The following is an 18,204-nucleotide window of genomic DNA, read 5'->3' as shown; positions in this document are numbered from 1 at the left end:
TACAATACTGTATGTTTTCATGTTTGTATTAAAATAAACCCATTTGACAACTATGTCAAAACACTTAACAATTTTATAAATGCACAACATAAGCCTGAAAAACGACACACCATCCCTGCCTAATCACAGAACATCAAATATTGTTAATAAAGACTGTGAAATAAGAACACAGAAATAATAAATTATACCAGTGCATATTCAATATAGATAACATACAAATAATGTATTTTGGCAAACGTTTCACTTTGAGTGAGTGTGTGAAAAAAAAGAGGGAAAAAAAGTTGCACAGGAATCCTGAAGCAGAATTTTGTAAAATTCATTTTAAGCTTTTGTAAGATCGAACCATTTTCACTGATTCTATCAAATGACATCTAGAAGCATCTTACTCCTAAGCCTCTGCAGCTGGAGACCCCGGCTGCTTCAGTGTCTTTGCCTCCTCAAGCTGCTCTTCAAGATTGTGCAGCTGATCCAACTTCATTTGTTCTGAACAAACAAAAAAAGATCAATGTTGGAAATGGAGGACAAACTTCATTCATGTGTATATTTAAAAATGTTATACATAATGTATGTTTGCGCATTTAATCTGAAGGGAATTTACCAGCTGATAATAGCTGACTTTTCGTCTTCTCAGCACTTTCTATCTCACCTGGGAGCCTTTCTAGAGTCTGGGTTAAAATTTTGATGGACAAAAGTAATTAACATTTTCAGCATTTTATCCCAAAGAGTATATTATTATATAGTATATTGGTATTGAGTACATGGGAAAATGTGGATGTAAAAAATACTAACTTACAAAGACAGAATGCAGATTTTTGTGCTGCTCTATCAGTAACTGGAGTTGGTTTTCAAACTTCATGCTGCAAAAATAAGTTTCCTTAGAAAACGTGTATCAAAGTTAACATTGTCCAAACCATTTGACTGAATTGAATATTTCTTTGGGTTCTGAATAAGTACCGCTGCTTTCGATGTTTCAGCTTGAGTTCCTGGATTCCACATCTAAACTGTTCCAGCAGTTCATCACTTTTCATGTTGTTCTCTAAATGCCTGCAAAACAGACGCCTAACACTCAGTTCAACTCATAACATTTCTTAAAATGAAAAAATGTTAATCACAACAAGAATTTAACTGTTCAAAAATAATGCCCAGTCAACTTGTAACAAGGTTTTAAATATGTGAAGCTTAAAACTGCGATCATTATTTTACAACTTTGATGTTTGGTTCTGTGATTACACCAAAGAATTTAAGGCATAGATTTACATTGTTTTATTAGAGTCCAACTCTGATTTCCAGACTTGAAGCCCTTTCAGAGTAAATATGTTGTGTGACATAGTGAATACAATGGAATACCATCCCATAATGATCATGTGACTGAAAACAAAAATATTGCACCTAATAAAGCAGTATTAAGAGTCGCTCACTAACCACTCCTGTGTCCATTTACTCACACAGGAAATAGCTTATAGCGAATAGCTAGTATATTGAACTAAAAACAAACAAACACAGTTTACAAATAAATGATCAAATGAACTGTTCACATTGGTATCAACATAAGAAGCCTAAAAAATGTTGAACTCGTTTTTTGTTTTTTTTTACACAAGTCAATTGTTGATGGTAAATATTTTAAATGTGCCTTAATACATTCATAATCTGCACTTATACTCCACACCGATAAAATTAAACAGCTACAACAACACATGCTCCATGCTCCAACTGGATATAAAGTGTGCAGTATTAACACGGTCATTTTCAAACTTTTGTAGAATGGACTAAGTGTGCAGCTGTAACAGCTTATGAACCATTTCTGACATCTGATAATTGTTTTCAAGGATTTTGCTGCCATCTAGTGTTTCAGATAAGAAATATATTTTACAGTGAATACTTGGTGATCAGCAAAATACGGAAGCACAATGCAAAGACATGCTGTGCTTTTATCTGGTTAGAGAAAAGATACCTGGCAGAGTCCTGCTCGGACTCGTCATACTGGAACTGCAGCTTCCTACACAACTCTGGAGAACAACATCCCAGTGATTATGCATATTGTCATTTAAATTATTGTCTATATCTGCAATATATGGCAATTAAAATGTGATCTCCAGCCACATTCCACGTAAACATTAACATACAGGCTGGCATCTATAAAATATTCACACTTACTGGACTATAAATGACATTATGAATAATTGCTTGTTTCATTGTGTATACCTTCTTTTTCTTTATGGATTCCTTCCAGTTGGTAAGCTTCAGCTTGCACTACAAGAAAAGGAATTCCTTCATGATATATACATTTTAAAAATATGCCACAAACAAATTACAAAAACAAATAGTTAATTTGTACTTTTGCAAGAGGTAGAACAAGTACAAGTAATTCGTACATCAAAATAAAATATTACTAATGATGGTGTGCTTACATGATGCCAGTTCTTTCAGCAAAGAGTCACTGACTGATTTGATCATCTCCAGGTCTTCTTCCAGGACTTTCTTACCTTCAATAAGACTCTGTGTTATAGGTGTAACTGTGTTATTCAATAACGGAACACATCATTTACACAAGTGATCAAATGCACACCCCAGACAACAATGAGTGTGTGATAACTTTATTTAAAAAAGCACTGCTTAAAGTGCTGTACAGGTAATACCACTAACTGACCCACAGGCTTCAAAGATCCCAGTCACTTCAAAAATAACTTTAGATTATTTGTTTCCACATAATTGTCAGAATGGTCTAACAGGGTGTTGCTGTTCCCCGAAAGATGGAGATAATAATCATATCTCATTAAGGTCCATTCATCATGTTCTGATACTCCACGTATGGAGTAACAGGTAAGGATGTACCTCACTGAAGATACCACTAAACTGTTGCAAAGAGAGCTATATTTCGTTCTTACATCTGCCTCACTCATGGTTTCAAATTTTCACGTTATTCAAATCTTCTGAGTGACTCTAGATTTTTGTGATGAATTGATATTCGGACCTATGCTGTGTACATGTAAACAGGATTTAGTTAAAAATAGTATAATATAGATAAGCACGTATTCATTAGCATACGGCTTGTACGTCAAGCCTTTTCATTGGTCGCAACCACATCAAGCTTTTAATCGATATCGGCTCCCTCAAATTGAAACGTTTTCACAATGTAGGAGCAGTTGACCTGATGGGGGCTCGTAAACATGTTGAATAAAGACAAACGAACCACGCGTAGTCATTTTAACAACTTAAAACGTAAGATATAAGAAAAATATAGCCGAGTTACCAGCGGAAGCGGAAGTGTACCTTCACAAAGAGTAACTAAACTGCCAACATAAATCTTCTTTAGATGTACTTAGTTACTTTCTCATGATCATCATTTTAAAAGTTAATGTATTTTCATGGCACCAATCGACGATTTGTAGCAAGGCAATGCGCATGCGTGATAAGAGAACCCGGAAATGCGTCTCCAACGTCAACTTTACATGTTGTCAACAGTAGATACAAAATCAATTGTATCTTACAGGAGAAATGGTACAAATGTTTTACTTAAATCGCCCAAAATGAATAGACCGGAAGCATCTACATTGCACTGCTTAAACAGTGCGAAATAAAATAAATGAAATTAAACCAATCCATCAAGCAAAACGTTTTGAATTAATCCAATATTCTCAATTCCCCATTTAATACGAAACTGTTGCAAAAGTTAATGAAGAAAACTAGGTTGTCACGCCTTGTGTCAATGTTTTTATAGATATCCAATCGATATTTGCTGTTTTTCATATTATTAATATATGCTTCAAAAAGATTATTGATGTCACAGTTTGGTCTGAACCATAGACTGTAAATATAAAAGTCTGTACAGGTCTATACTTTTCATGAAAACAAACGGTACTTGTAGTACGATAGACATGTATTTCACTGTTTGTTTGTTTTTTTAAATTCAGTCAATCAATCACTACCTTGCTGTAGCCTCCTTAATTTGCCAGTCAACTGTTCAACCCTTATCTCCTGCATTTCTCCACCTTGAAGCAGGATGAACAGACGATAACATCTTCACACAAACACAATTCCTAGCTTCATTTGAGGTTTTTAGTATTAGTTAGTTTTTTTATAACGTTTACCTCCTCTCCCTGGTGTATTGGTGAAATCGTCGATGTGAATCCTAGTAACACAAAATCGTTGTTACAAAATGACAATAATCTTACCTTTTAACCACTTTAAGCAGGGATCCATTTTCAGATAGTCTCCGATATTTTAAAAACAGCTATTTACTCACGTAATAAAACAAAACATCTCCTCTATCTAGTCTATCTATTGAGAACATAAAAGAGTTTTCTAACTGAAATATTGGTTAAATATTACTCACATAAATGATTGCTGGCTTGTTTTAAAGAAACGTAAATAATGTTAAGCCACTGGTTATATATTTATACTGGTTTATATTTTTAGGGTTAAACGATGTTGCTAACAGTTATGAAGTCATGGCAACAAACCAGTGAAAACACAGCAAAAACTGTCATGCCAAATATAAAGTTATTTCTTTTTAATAAGCAGAAATTAAAATATTTAGTCGTCTAACCTGATAAATCGCTTATGTCTAGCCAGTCAAGGGAGTCTCTTTGGAAACTATCCAGATCGGTAAAGAAAGTTAGCCGTCGGTCCTCAATGAAGGGGCGTGCGCGCGACGACATGATGTGACGTTTGGCGCCAAAAACACTTCTCACGTGCACATGCGTGGTCGACAGTTGAAAATATTTATTTCAGTGGTTCATACACACTTTATCAAACTGCAGCTGTATAAATGTTTTATCATACATCAACACAACTTACGTCCTACCTTTACATCTTAAACAAATATTTACAAGGAAATTAAATAAAGTAATTTATCACTTGAAGAGTAAATAGCATGTATGTTTTTTTTCTTATAAATCAGAAAGATCTAAATTAGCCTCCTTAAGCTCCATTTAAACGTGACCAAAAATGAGACAAATCAGGACATGGTACAGCAAACTGTAGTATTAATGCTGTGGTCAACATGCTGTATCAACTTCCAATAAGTGTGATGAAAATATTTTAGCGAAAATACGGATGACCGAGAACCAATCGTCTTCGAGAGGTTTTATTCTTGCAAGAAGGTATGAATCTACAGAGTGTATCTTTGCGATAGGAAAATCTGATGTCCCTGCATAGTCACCCTGGTAGATTCAAAGTTCACCCAAACACATTCAGTAGAATCACATGATCTTTTCAGCTACTTTACAGTATTTTTTGAAATGTCCGACAAAAATGTAACACATCAGCTAAATATTTTTTCCCCATTACATTAGTCAGTGACAGTATGTTAATTATTGGACAGAAAAATGTCTTAAAGAACCTGTATGTTAGAAAATCGTTGTGGTGTGCAGCTCTATAAAACTATTGAAACAGAAAGGAACACAAAACAGAAACCTTTATATTATATCAGTTTTAATGTAAAGCGAACAGCAGTGTAAAGGAATGCAGTTCTACCTTGATTTAATGCCAATATACAATGCAAACAGTCCTACAAAGCCCACAGATGACTTTGTCTTTACAAATCAAACCATACAGAGTTCTATATACACATACACATTTAGTTACAAACACAAGTTAAAAAAAAAAAAAAAAAAAGTCTAATAAGGGAGTCGAGCACTGTGTTTCTCCAGAATAGTGTTACCTGTAAAGTGTGCAATATCAGCACAAGCAGATGTTGGAAAGGGTCATGCCAGACATGAAAAATCAAATCAGAAGTTACAAGTTCAATGCATCACTCAAGGTCGGTTTTGTGATTCAGATTCCAGTTCACACAGGTTTCTCTTGCCCACTTCACTAAGTTCAGCAAGAGTGCAACCAGTAAGTTCAGTTTCCAGAATTAGCATGAGAAACCACTAGCTTATTGGAACTCAAAGCAACATTGTTATCTACATCAAGCTCAATAAATAGATGAGTTATACATACAATTTCCTTCAAGTCTGGTGTCAGTTTTAAACTGGAATAGCTTGCCATAAAAGTGTTCAACATTTCCAATACTTTCACAAAAACTTCACATTAGTAGTAAACGGGAAGAAACACCACTTAATTGTCACTTCACATTAATTACCGGATGGCAGGAAATTATTGAGGACAGTAAAATAAAAAAAGAAAGGAAGGGAGTCAGAAATAATTTCAAAACAAAGTGCATCTTCCTTCTAAAAAGATATTCTGTAAGAATATATATATATATATATATATATATATAGCTTTACACACCATATACATCCAACATTTAGTGTCATTCTTTTGCCTTTAGAAGATTAGTTACTGTACTGGGTAAGCAAAGTTCTGATATCAGAGCATATTTCTCCCAAAGAGCAACACATCTAAATAAATCAGTCCAGCAGGCCTCTCAGGGGCAGGGGATATTGGCATCATATACAGTAGTACATAAAATATTTACAGCTGTGACAAGCAAGCTAGAGGTATTCCTCTCGTAATAACTATAACACATTTTAGGAGGTGTTTCCAGTGTTGCCATGCAGTTACTTAACACCATCAGACTGAAAGGGAGGGTTAAGTAAGGGAAACAGACAGCTTTAAAGGTGTACTTCTAGCACTAAATTATTCTCTTCTGGAAAAGCTGGTTTACATCAATATCAAGCTCTACTGATATTTTCCCTGCTCTTTTTTTCTGGTTTATCTTTGCAGCAAGGCAAGGCGGAGTACCAGACAGCCTCAGAATATTTCATACTGCATGTGCCAGGCCAAACTGGAAGTGGGAGGGTAGGTAGTGGTGACAACATGTAGCCTTCTGTGTTAGTAGAAGCAAAGGATAGTTACAGCAAGCAGAGTGGTCTAAATTGAGGAAAAGACACACCTTAACCCCTCGTCACTAACAGCAAAGATTTGTGTTCAATAAATAGTGACCCTCTCAGCTGCTTTTTATGACAAACGTCATCATCTTCAAAACACAAGTACCTGTTTAAAGAATATCATGTTAAAAAGGTTAAAGGAGAAATAAACGGGTATTTGAGCAGAATTTTATACCACAGGGAGCCTTTTTTTAATTCTCTCCTATTTACTTAAAAGGTGCAGTTTCATTCACGGGAGCGTCCAACAATAGCAAGGATGTAAAGGAAAATGTTGATGATGTCAGTGTAGAGGTTGAGGGCAGCAAAAATGTATTCCTCTGGACTCAGGGCCAGCTTCTTGTTGCCCAGGAGAAGCTGAGTATCCACAGCCAGGAACTGCAGGGAAGAAGAGAAAAAGCCAGTTAGTTATTTTCAGAGATTTCTACGCTGCAGACCTAAAGTGAGTGACATGTTCATTAGTTTTCTCTGTTGTTTAATCCACCAAATATATTCATAAACTTAGACCATAATTACATGTCCACATTGCCATGTTAAACTCATTAAGGCCTAAAATACAAATATTACAGCTGTACATCTTAAGACATCATTTACTGTTTATACAGCTTTTACCATTATGTAAGATACTTTTAAGATACAATTTGACATCATTCAAAGGGCTGCAGAAGTTTATCATATACGTATTGACACACATTCCTGTTATAAGTTGTTCTGCTCTTTGGTCATTAAAAGCATCACATATGCTCTTCTCTTCACCTGATGATTATTTAAAGACGTGTCTATTCATAGTGTTTTAACCGCTGTTTGGTTGAGTTTGGCTCTCCTGATGCATGCTCATATATTTAGGTCTTAATAACTCACAGCGTGTCCCACTTTCCTCTTGCTAAGCATTAATCTCTTTCCAACTTGGCTTTATACTTAAAGCTTGTGCAGATGGAATCATCTCATGTAGATTACAGTTAACTGCAGGATGGAAAACCCATCTGTATACCAATGATGATGATAATGATGTAGTTACATTATTTCATCAGTACACAATCACACAACTGGAGAATTTATTTACCGAGCAGAGAGAGAACTTCTCCAGTAACATATTCAGAATGACAAAAGTGTTGCACTCATTATATTTTTAGAGTAACAGCAAAAAGTTAAAGCATGCAGCCATAACTTAAAGTGACTTGTAAAAAGGCTGCCACTTTTGGAAAGCAGTAAGTGTGAAACTTACGCATGTGAAGAGCAGGGCCCCAAGGGAGGAATAAACGATGTGCAGGATCCTGTGGCGGATGAAGATGCAGAGGATCGAGAAGAGCAACAGAACAATCAGGCACACAAACAATACGCCCCTACAGGAAGTGAAATCATATTTGCTCTGTAGGAAACAAGTGGGGGAGAAGGGAGAGAAAGATATGATTAGAACAGAAGAACAGAAATACAACTTGTACATGTATGCATTCATTTCTCTTAAATTGACTGTTTTGTTGCTGTGAAGAATGTGCCTCCTGAGACTGGTTTAATGTGTGAGGCTTTCTAGGTTTCACACTTCACTGTGACAACAAAAAAAAAAGAAGAAGAAGAATACTTTCCCTTTTGCTTCTAAAACACATAAAATAACAAAAGGACCAGAGGGATAATATCTGCCAGTGTGCTTGGAAAAATAAATAAATAATAATAATAAATACATACTTTTTTAAGAAGCTGTTAGTGTGTACTTACCTGTAGTGAGAAGAGGACGACCGTAAAGCAGACCACTGCAGTGATGCCCACAGCCATGATGACAGTCTCTGTGTCATAGAAGCTGGCGATCATGCCAACCATGTAGGAGAGGCTTAGGGTCAGGATGGACTGCAAAACACAAAAGCCTTTAATCATGGATGACTTTGAACATCCAATATATATGATCCATCTGTCCATACTATTAAACAATCTAAAATCAAGACTTATAGTCTATATACATTTATGTACAGATCAATGGGAAACACCACACAATGTGTACAAAAGAAACAATTCTTTAACTTTTCATAGTCCAAATTACTATATATCATTATGACCATCTCACCAGTGCAACAAGGTTCCAGGGGTGCTTGCGACGGAAGTCTCCACAGCAGCTGAGGGTTATCAGCGAAACAAAGAACACTCCGTAGGACACATAGTACGTCCAGGGGTTACGTCGCACAAAAAGCTTGGCATCATCGACAAAGGTAAAGACAGCAACGAAGGCAAAAGTGACCAGCAGCTGCACCGTGAGCACCATGAAGACCTGTGTTATAGAAAAATGACACCAATGTTTCTATTAAGTTACACCACATGCTTCAGTATTCGTTTATTCAATGCACATATTCAATGTACTGGGGAGCCGTTGGCAGAGTCCCAGTGGCCTAGTGGTTAGATTGTGCACCCAATGTGCAGAGTGGGGACTGCTGCACGTGATTCCCCACACTCTTTCTCCCTGATTTAGGGCTCTAATAAAGGCAATGTATTTAAATATGTATCAAAGGACCTACCTTTCTGATGAAAGCTTGTCGGATGTTCTTATCCTCAAAACCAGAGTTGGTGAACTCATCATTGTCATAGTAAGAGGGAGGCACATCTCCATGGTAGCCAGGGCTACCTGCTGGTGCTGGAGAAAAACAATAATAAGAAAAAAAAGTTTTAAAAGACATAAAACTCAACAGGCAAAAACTAGTACAAACAAATCGACCCATTTCTGTGACATTTTTGCACCCACATTGATCTTCTCAATGCCCAGTCATCTGTGTTAAGTCTAGTTTAAAGAAATTTCCGAAACCTTTGGCAATCATCGTCTGAAGAACGACATATGCCTCAGAGACCTGAATTTCTCCATAACCCTGGTGAGGTCAGAGGTCAGACTCCCTTTTCTGTATGAATTGTCTGTAACTCCTCTGAGTTGTACCGGTTCATCATCATCATTGGTGAGGGTAGCCGCATCACAACATCCTAAACTAAGTGTGTGATTCATAGATTCCGTTATTGAAGTGCTCCAAAGAATTGTGCATCATTTGCGCCCTCTATCTGCTCTGTCCCATAGTCTAATTCATAAAGCTCTAAAGATGTTCAGGCTCAAACGCGCACAAAAAGTTATCCTGCTCTGTGCAATGGCTCTTGTTTTGCATCTTTTTAAGGGTTTATTCTGGTTCCAGACTTACAAAAAACTAAAACTTGCATCCTTTGGCTGAGACTGTGCACACTTACAGACTTTATCTTTGTGTGGCTGTTGTTAGTGAGTTAGACACTTGTTTTGCGAGGAGGCTGATTTGCACCGAAAGGAGACCGTTAACCTAAATGATGGTGTAACGTCACATTTAAATAAGCGCTCTCCAGTGATTTAGGCAGAAATGGGAAAACAGGGGGTGCACGGCTCGGCAAGGCGGAGCGGAGGTTATGTGCTCCCTAACACACTGGTTTTGAAGAAAACTGAATAAGTCTCTAAATGGTGCATTCTGTTCAATAAGATGCATTGTTACACATTTTACACGAACTTTGTCAACTGCAGAAAATATTAAATGGAGTTATAAGAATAAGAAGCATCGATTTTCCTACTTGTTCCACCTTAATGAGTGCATTAATGGTTAGAACATGACAGCAGCGCTCTCTCTCAATATCTGAATGCACCACGCAAGTTTTATCTATGTTTGGTAAACACTGATATCATGATGTATTACTTCTATGACTTAGGCGTCGGTTAACAAACAATAAAGACAGCTTGTAAGTGAAACTTCTCTTCATCTTAATTCAGATTTTTAGTTTTATACTAACCCATTGGGTCCCCAGCAAAGCCTGGCTGCTGGTAGGGCCCCTGAGGGTAGGGACCCTGTGGGTAGGGCATTTGAGGGTAAGGCATCTGAGGGTAGGGACCAGGGGCGAAACCTGGGCCTGCCTGGGGGAAGCCTGGCTGCCCATAGCCAGCTGCTGGTGGATATGGTCCTCCTGGGGCTTGGCTGTAGTTGGGAGGGGGCATACCAAAACCAGGCTGAGGGGGTCCGTAGACGTTGTTATGAAGAGGGTTGGTCTCACCCATAACAGGGTATCCACTTTTGTCCTGGGACATGTTTTGGTGTAAGTATCACTCAGCAGAGAGAAGACTCTCTAAGAAGTGGAGAGAAGAAGAATTAGGACAAGTTTGGTTAGAACATGCAGCACAAATATACATTAAATCAGGTATGAACAAAATCCAAAACTTATGTCAGAAGCATTTCATAATTAGAGTGAACACCTCTTCTATATCTTAAAAGTCCAAGAAGGAAGGATATATATATATATATATATATATTTTAAATGTTAAGTTTTTTTGGCAAAACTGGTAGAGAAAGAAACGTTGCATCAGCCTGATTAAATTTTTTTTTAAAGGCAAACAGATTACTCAACATGAGTAAAGGACAGAGTTAGGTAGCAGAGCAACAGTTAATTTCCTTTTTACAGACAATCCACATTATATCAACACGTATGTCAGTTGTCCTCATGTCAAATTTTATTTTAATTTCATTGGCTGCGTTTACATGGACAAATAATCTGAATAACAGCATGATCAGAATAAAAACGCTGCATGTAATGTCATTCAGAACAGACTGATCCTATCAGGCTCATTCAGAAAGAAATTTCATTCCGATCGAGAAGGGGGGGGGGGGGGTTTATGCCGACCGATATTCAGATAAGGATCCATGCTCGATCTGATTGAGTCTGCCTGACTCGGGTCACATGGTCCTGACTGTGCATGTCTGCCCCAGTAAAGTGACGCGTTTCCATCAGAGCCTAATGTTTACAGTCTATGATCATAGTGCAGAACTTCAGGAATGATTGCAGTGTCATTAGAAAGTTTTGTCTCCACTCTTGATCGGTGAACTCCATGACAACAACCCTCTGTCTCGCTTGCATTAAAATTGATTCCACTATGTTGGCCTAAAAATCATGACATTTAACATCATGCGAGACAAACGGTAGTGCAGTGTTAATAAAAGTGAACTCAGAACTGAGGACTAATACAGCTTGATTTAAAAGTCATGTCGACAAGTGGTAGCATCTCATTGACATTTAATGGATGTTTACAGTTTATCATTAAAGGGATACTTCCCCCATTTACGTGAAGCTTTGTGTCATTAGAAACACGGTAGTAGTGTTGAATGGTCGTGAATCCAGCCCTCATTTTTTCTTCATATGATGCAATATGACGCTTTTTGCATCACATGAAGAAAATTTTCAAGCAAAGAAAAACACATTTTTCTCATCTCAGGGCAAAATGAGGGCTGGATTCATGACCATTCAACACTACTACCATGTTTCTAATAATACACAGCTTCATGCAAATGGGTTAAGTATCCCTTTAAGGCCAGTAGAATGTAAATTAAATAATCTAACCAATAAGATCACATTTAGAAAGTCAAAGCCTTTAGAACATGAACTATAGCAAGTTAAAAAGTCAAGCAATGCTGCTGGAAATGGTTCAAATGTCTGAAAAGTGCATATATCACAAAGTTGACATTATTTTGTAAAATCAGAATGATTTTAATCAGATTGAAGAGATCTTGCACATATAAACGTAGCCATTGAGACCCAACCTGGCCTCCTAGCCCCCTTTGGGGCTTCCTCATATTGATGAGTGCTTATCAAAGGTATTGTGGGTGGTTGACCCTTACACCTCCAGCCTTGAGGATGTGGAAAACCTAGGCTGTGAAGATGAACTTGACAACATTGCTCTAAATCTGTGTCAAAGAAATCGTTCTCGGAGGATGAATACAAAATGTTTTGGATTGATAAAGGAAATGCGGTTGCACCCAGAATGGCCAAACATGCATTTATGAGGCATATTCTCCCTCAGACAGACTGTTGGAGGATATCTGGTGACAGGGATGAAGACACGCTTAGTCAGTGGTTTTGTTTGACTCATCTAGAACTTGATGGAAGAAGTCATTTACAAGTGCTTTGTCAATGGAAAACTTAAAAATTAAGTTCAACCAGTGGTCAGTTTTTCGGTTGAAATGTTTCACTACAGGCTACAGTCGAACCTAAATAAAACTTTGGCTGCCTTGCTTAATGGTGTTTATGGTCTAAAAGATAAGTTAAGGTAAACGTTGTCTTTGGTGCGGGTTGTGTTTCCATGGATGCAGTGCCTTGGTAACCAAATGTATTATTAATCTGCTTTGCTTCTGCAGAAGGCCTGACCAGGGTGTCATCACTGCAGTGCTCCTCCCTGCAAGCAGCCTGCAAAACCTTGGTCAACCATCGACATTTAAACTCAAACCTAAAATGCCAATTGAAGTTCCACACACACACGAGACACAACAAACAAGCACAACTAGAACAATTCAGAATCTCTCAGCAAGTGAGGTCTGATTCAAAGGGTTGATAAGTGATGTAAAATGTGCTGTTCACGTTTCATTTTAAAGCCTGCAGTGCCCAGAGGAAATCTTCTGCTGGGCAGGTTTCGAGCCAAAATCAATTCCACTGATTGCTGACTTCAAAAGAAGGTATTTTTTTGTGGACAGCTGCATTGTTTTACTGTTGAGCATAGGCCAGTTCTGTTTAAACTATGGCTTTAATGTTTTAAATTATTTGTATAAAGTGCATTCATATGTGCAAACATCCTCAGTTACTTCTTTTAAAACACACTGGCAGATTAGACTGATGAAAATTGCCTTTGCTGTTTCTCCAAGTCTCTTTTGCCTCCTTTTCCAGACCACACTGAATTTACAGCCAGCATTATGCAACACTGCCCTATTTCGTCCTAGAAAACACATCTCGATTAAATGTGTATCCTCATGATCCCTGTCAAGCCCATCACCAAGACAGCAAAGAGAGGATGCAATAAACATAGTGAGTGCTGGCACTGCTTCACAATGACGGTCTCTGTTAAGACTATTACAGATAACACTTCTGTGTGCAGTCAAATCCCTCCCGGCCTTTAGGATAATGGTTGTGTGAGATGGGAATACAGTACACTGTGTGCAGCAGGGTTTTTTTTTCAGAGTAACTTTAAATGTGTTTTACAGTCAAATGTTTTCAGTGTTTTCAAATTGTTCCTTTAGGAACACCTCGATCTGAATTTATGATCACCATGCCCTTTGGTGTTGTATCACAATCAAAGGTTGTTTGCTTCATTCACATAAGATAGGACAGAATCTCTGTCCACCGAAGTAACCCAAAGATAACCGAATAACCCAGAGAGCCTCCGCAACGAATCAGTAACACTCACTGCTGAAGCATGTGATCCACTCCCTGTCCAACGTCCATTTAAAGAATTTATGTCTGTGACTTAATGCTTTGGATTATTTTCCCATGTTGGTGAGGGTGAGGCAATGAGGCCGAAATCATGTGGTAAAATAATCATGAATAAAATTATCCATTAACATTTTTCTGCAAATGATAGTTATTGAGTAAAGTAAAGCTGAAGATAATTTTATCAAATTTAAGGTTTTTTCGGACCAGGTCTGCTAAGGAGAAACTTGTTATGGATAGTTAGAAGCGTTTATAATAATTTATAGCGCAGATTGTAAGAATATTCAAACTCATCGCTCAGACCTGCATGCAATGTTGTATGAAAGGCATGTCAATGGAAAGGGAAATTCAAATTCAAAACAGTATTTCTATTTAGAGTAAGTTTACCAGAGCATGTGCAGGTATGGCCATCAGCACGTTTTGGGAATATGTTTCCAGGATAATGTCATCTCTAAAAAATTCTAAAAAAGTGATGTGTAGATTACATAAACACGTGAGGAAACAAAACACAAACAAAAGCTCACATTTTAGATACTACAAAATGGAAATCAACTTGTCAAACTTGACACAAATACTCTTACAACTGAGTGCATGAAGTCACAAGAGCTAAACAGAAGGCCATCTCAGCTGTTATCTGTCATATTAATGTGTTTTCAGACATTATATCTGTGCAGTGGAGACTACTGAAAGAGGATTTCATGTAAAATATGTAGAACAGTTTTTAAAAGACAAAACATAAAAGCACTTTAAAACATCTCTCTGTCTCTGCTATCCTTTCATTCTACAAAATCAACCATCATAATAGTATCCTTTCATGTCAGAATTAGATGGAGGCCATGCTTGTTTGGCCTTAAAAACATTAGTAAGGGGAGTTATCAAATCCTCTTAGAAGAGAGTTTCTGAATACTGTGGACATAAATAGTGCCCACAGTATTCAGTATCTCGGAACACTGGCTAGCATAGTAGGTGTTATGTTGCGCCCCATGTACGGAGGCTGTAGTCCTCGGTGCAGCGGCTGGAGGTTCTAATCCAACCATGATCCTTTGCTGCATGTCGTCCCCCCACACATTTCCTGTCTCGAGTTTTAGCTTTCCCATCCAATAAAAGGCAAAACTAATATTAACTTCTTAAAAAAAGTAAACAGTGCCACCATGTCTGGGTTGGGCTTATAGCTATCACTAGTGGAATTAGGTTAAAGGAAGGATTCAGGAGCTTAGCCATAGAGCCATGTTAACACAATTAGGCTAGTACAATAGCTCGTCAAACCCATAAATAACATGCTACATGCATGCCTGAGCAACACCAGGAAACTGACAAAAGAGAAAGAGACAAAGAGGTGCCTATAAGGTTATACAGAGATTAGCACGTTAAAATAATGTAATGACAAAGAAGTCACAGGTCTAATGTAAAAAAAAAAAAAAACATGTTGCAATTGCTAATTGTGTATAGCCTAAAGCTTTAGACAAAGCTATTTTACAAATATCCAAGGCTGTATTACATTATATCTTAAATAATGTAATATTTGATGGGACATGATGAGAAATTCACTGTTCTAGGACCGTTTTCTATCTGTAGGGGGAAATATTGCCTTTTTCACACTGTCAACCTCCAAACAGGCAAAATGTTAGTTTCTCAAAGCAGTGCAAACTGTGTCCTTTTGTAAAACAGTGACTTAAACCACTTGCAATATAAATCCTATACTGTGTCTGCCAGCCGATGCAGCAGTCTGAGAGCATATTGTTTCTGTGATGAGCCTCGTCAGCAGCAGCTCTGGCTGCGTTGAACCTGCAAACACTGCCTCACCTTCACAGGCAGCTGTTTCTTCGGTAAGTTAGCTTAGTAAGAAGGTAAACTTTTTACCTAAACCCCCCCACCCAATTAAAATACATCCATCCCAAATCCCTTGCTCAAATCTGTACTGTAATGTTAAGAAAACTAATTTGCCCAGCGTGGTCTAATGCATATCCTGGTGACATGTTGTGAAGGAGGAACAGAGACACTGTTCTTCTGGACTGATAAACATATCTGGGTAAACTCCTGAAGCTTTCATTTTGGGATGAGACAGCCAAACTTTAAATTTATAACTTCAAGCTGCAAACAATTTGTTTTGACTATACAGAGCTAATACTAGTTTCTTTCGCTGATGGAGATACATGGAAACAGGATAGATGTAACCTAGAATTCTGAAAGTTGCTCCAACACTACAGATAAAAAATTTAGTTTCAAAGTTGAAGCTGGGTAATATTCAACTGTTTCTATGTTTCAACTATTTTTTTCACGAAAATATGTAAATGATTGTCATGTAAAAAAAACCCTGCCAAATATCTGATTGAGGAAAACAATACATTTTAGAGTGAAAAAATGTGTAATCATTTAAATATAAATCAAGCCACAGTCATAAATGAGTAAGAATAAATAAACGTCCTCATGTGTAAGTATACAGTGGGAATCATAAATTGGTGTAAATTATTATTTTTTCTATATTTTTTTATCATGCCCATATGACAAAGACTGGAAATAAGCACATTTTACCTTTTAATCGTTTAAAGGATTGAGTGAATAACTGTAGTGACAAATTAGCAACAAAAATCATTCAATTGCACTTAGACTTTCCGTTTACCTTAGGACATATGGGGAAACTCGAATCATAACAAATGCCAAATGTTCTTCATAGAAAGAAACCCAGAGCCTTTTTCTAACATATCGTGTAAAAACATCACAGCATAAAATGCTTTTGCAATTTCTGCTGCCACGTCAATTATAAAGAGAATTACCACTTACAGTTTAAGAGCCCACAACTATCAAGGTAATGTGTTAGCTGAAACAACAAAACAGGGGAAACAATATTTCAACATTAACCTGGTTTAAATAAAAGGATGGTAGGAGCTTTTTAGAGGTTGTGCTTGACAGGAAACCAACACAGACATTGATGTAACAAAACAGTCAACCTCGTGTTTTACACTGCAGCGGGCGCCCATCCATGTAGGCCTCACTACCACAGATCAATGCGACATTTCTGTGATTAGCTGTAACATCCAACTAACTTCAATAACCCCCGAGCTACAACACCCCAATAGCTGAAAAATCTGATAATCGCTCAATATTACAGCTTCACTACAAATATCCGCCATGATGAAACCGTTAGGTAAGCGTATTATTCTGGATAACGACCACACGCCGCGCCCCCACCTTTTCCGTGCTCGGTTACCGGTTGTTTTTATTTTTATTTTTTTAAGGCAGTTCTGTTTGCTTATTGAGTACTTTTAAATACATTATGTGGATAATATTTCGGTTTTCCAGCTATAGCCATCTTTTATGATACCGCTGTTTATCTCTGCTGACGGTTGGTCACAGTTGGCGACGGGCAAGATGCCGACCAAAGCTAGCCGAGCAATATGCTCGCTTTGCTGGACATTCAGCGAATATTAAAACATAAACAATTTATTCATAAAAGGAACACGACTGCATTTTATTTAAAAAAAAAATGACTCCAAACGACTTACTTTTTACGTTTTTTTTTGTTTTGTTTTTTCAAGGCAGCCTCCGATATTGGTGTTCCCTCCTCCTACTCCGGCTCCGGGACTCAGACTGAACAACTGGGTCGAGAGCACGTGACGACACCTCACGATGTCGTCACGTGCTCTGTGGGAATCACCGGATGATACTTTCGATAACGTCTGACACCCTGGACTGTAAATGATAGCAGTATGTTCATTACTTAAAACGAGCCCTGCCTCTCACCATGACGCAGTGTTTCCCACAGCGTCGTCAGGAGTCTTATGATAAAAAAAGATAACGGTCTGGGCTACTTTTTCTAACATCGAGAATAATCTGGAGAGTTCTGCACGGTGTAGTGACGTAGCCTGTTTATGTAACTTCAAATGTTGTTGTGGTGTAAAATTGTTCTTCATAAAGAGAGATGTCAAATGAAGTCGTAAGCAGGAATGTTCAATGTAACTGTTTAAATGTGACCTGTGACCCTTTGTGTTGTTTTTTGATACTCAAGATATTGAGTGAACCTTCTTGACTTGAGGTTCTCCTCTTCACACTTTCTTGTAGAATAGTGATACAATAATACAATGTAAAATATATAAACATAAAAGAAAGTATTGAGTAATCAGTCATGGTTATCACTTCCTTCTCTGTG

General features: G+C 37.5%; 2 protein-coding genes across 8 annotated transcripts; both read right to left on the bottom strand.

The window, feature by feature from the left end:
• Nucleotides 1–55: 55 nt before the first annotated feature.
• Nucleotides 56–4,674, bottom strand: LOC306839253 (synaptonemal complex central element protein 1). 5 transcript variants are annotated; one of them, XM_079367841.1, is made up of 11 exons: nt 4,389–4,540; nt 4,334–4,354; nt 4,089–4,129; nt 3,927–3,989; nt 2,409–2,483; nt 2,203–2,250; nt 1,952–2,006; nt 955–1,044; nt 794–857; nt 599–665; nt 56–483 (listed from the first exon to the last, which is right to left on the bottom strand). In XM_079367841.1, coding segments are annotated over exons 2-11 (600 nt in total). In that variant the 5' UTR covers nt 4,336–4,354; nt 4,389–4,540; the 3' UTR covers nt 56–388. The 5 variants fall into 5 exon arrangements, with proteins under 5 accessions (XP_079223967.1, XP_079223969.1, XP_079223968.1 ...); XM_079367843.1 differs by lacking the exons at nt 4,334–4,354; nt 4,389–4,540 and adding an exon at nt 4,547–4,636; XM_079367842.1 differs by lacking the exons at nt 4,089–4,129; nt 4,389–4,540 and having other exon boundaries at nt 4,173–4,351.
• Nucleotides 4,675–5,416: 742 nt separating this feature from the next.
• On the bottom strand, nt 5,417–17,725 carry grinaa (glutamate receptor, ionotropic, N-methyl D-aspartate-associated protein 1a (glutamate binding)). 3 transcript variants are annotated; one of them, XM_079367839.1, is made up of 7 exons: nt 17,568–17,725; nt 10,605–10,934; nt 9,332–9,447; nt 8,887–9,087; nt 8,544–8,672; nt 8,056–8,199; nt 5,417–7,208 (listed from the first exon to the last, which is right to left on the bottom strand). In XM_079367839.1, exons 2-7 carry the CDS (start codon nt 10,894–10,896, stop codon nt 7,059–7,061), a joined length of 1,032 nt encoding a protein of 343 aa, XP_079223965.1. In that variant the 5' UTR covers nt 10,897–10,934; nt 17,568–17,725; the 3' UTR covers nt 5,417–7,058. The 3 variants fall into 3 exon arrangements, with proteins under 3 accessions (XP_079223965.1, XP_079223964.1, XP_079223963.1); XM_079367838.1 differs by having other exon boundaries at nt 17,561–17,724; XM_079367837.1 differs by having other exon boundaries at nt 10,605–10,930; nt 17,561–17,724.
• Nucleotides 17,726–18,204: the final 479 nt, after the last annotated feature.

Source organism: Symphodus melops, assembly GCF_947650265.1.
Source record: "Symphodus melops genome assembly, chromosome: 18".
NCBI classification, from domain to species: domain Eukaryota; kingdom Metazoa; phylum Chordata; class Actinopteri; order Labriformes; family Labridae; genus Symphodus; species Symphodus melops.
Note: the sequence above shows the minus strand (reverse complement) of the source record. Positions and strands in the feature narration are given on the sequence as shown.

What these genes read in the sequence shown, in the direction of transcription:
- LOC306839253 (XM_079367840.1), bottom strand. Translation starts at nt 4,658, where the DNA reads ATGTCGTCGCGCGCACGCCCCTTCATTGAGGACCGACGGCTAACTTTC. An exon ending in GCTGAAAGAACTGGCATCAT is followed by an intron (nt 2,251 to 2,408) that starts GTAAGCACACCA and finishes CTTTTCTTGTAG; the next exon opens with TGCAAGCTGAAGCTTACCAA. An exon ending in CTGAAACATCGAAAGCAGCG is followed by an intron (nt 858 to 954) that starts GTACTTATTCAG and finishes TTATTTTTGCAG; the next exon opens with CATGAAGTTTGAAAACCAAC.
- grinaa (XM_079367839.1), bottom strand. Translation starts at nt 10,896, where the DNA reads ATGTCCCAGGACAAAAGTGGATACCCTGTTATGGGTGAGACCAACCCT. An exon ending in GACAAGCTTTCATCAGAAAG is followed by an intron (nt 9,088 to 9,331) that starts GTAGGTCCTTTG and finishes TCTATAACACAG; the next exon opens with GTCTTCATGGTGCTCACGGT. An exon ending in GGGCCCTGCTCTTCACATGC is followed by an intron (nt 7,209 to 8,055) that starts GTAAGTTTCACA and finishes TCTTCCCTGCAG; the next exon opens with TTCCTGGCTGTGGATACTCA.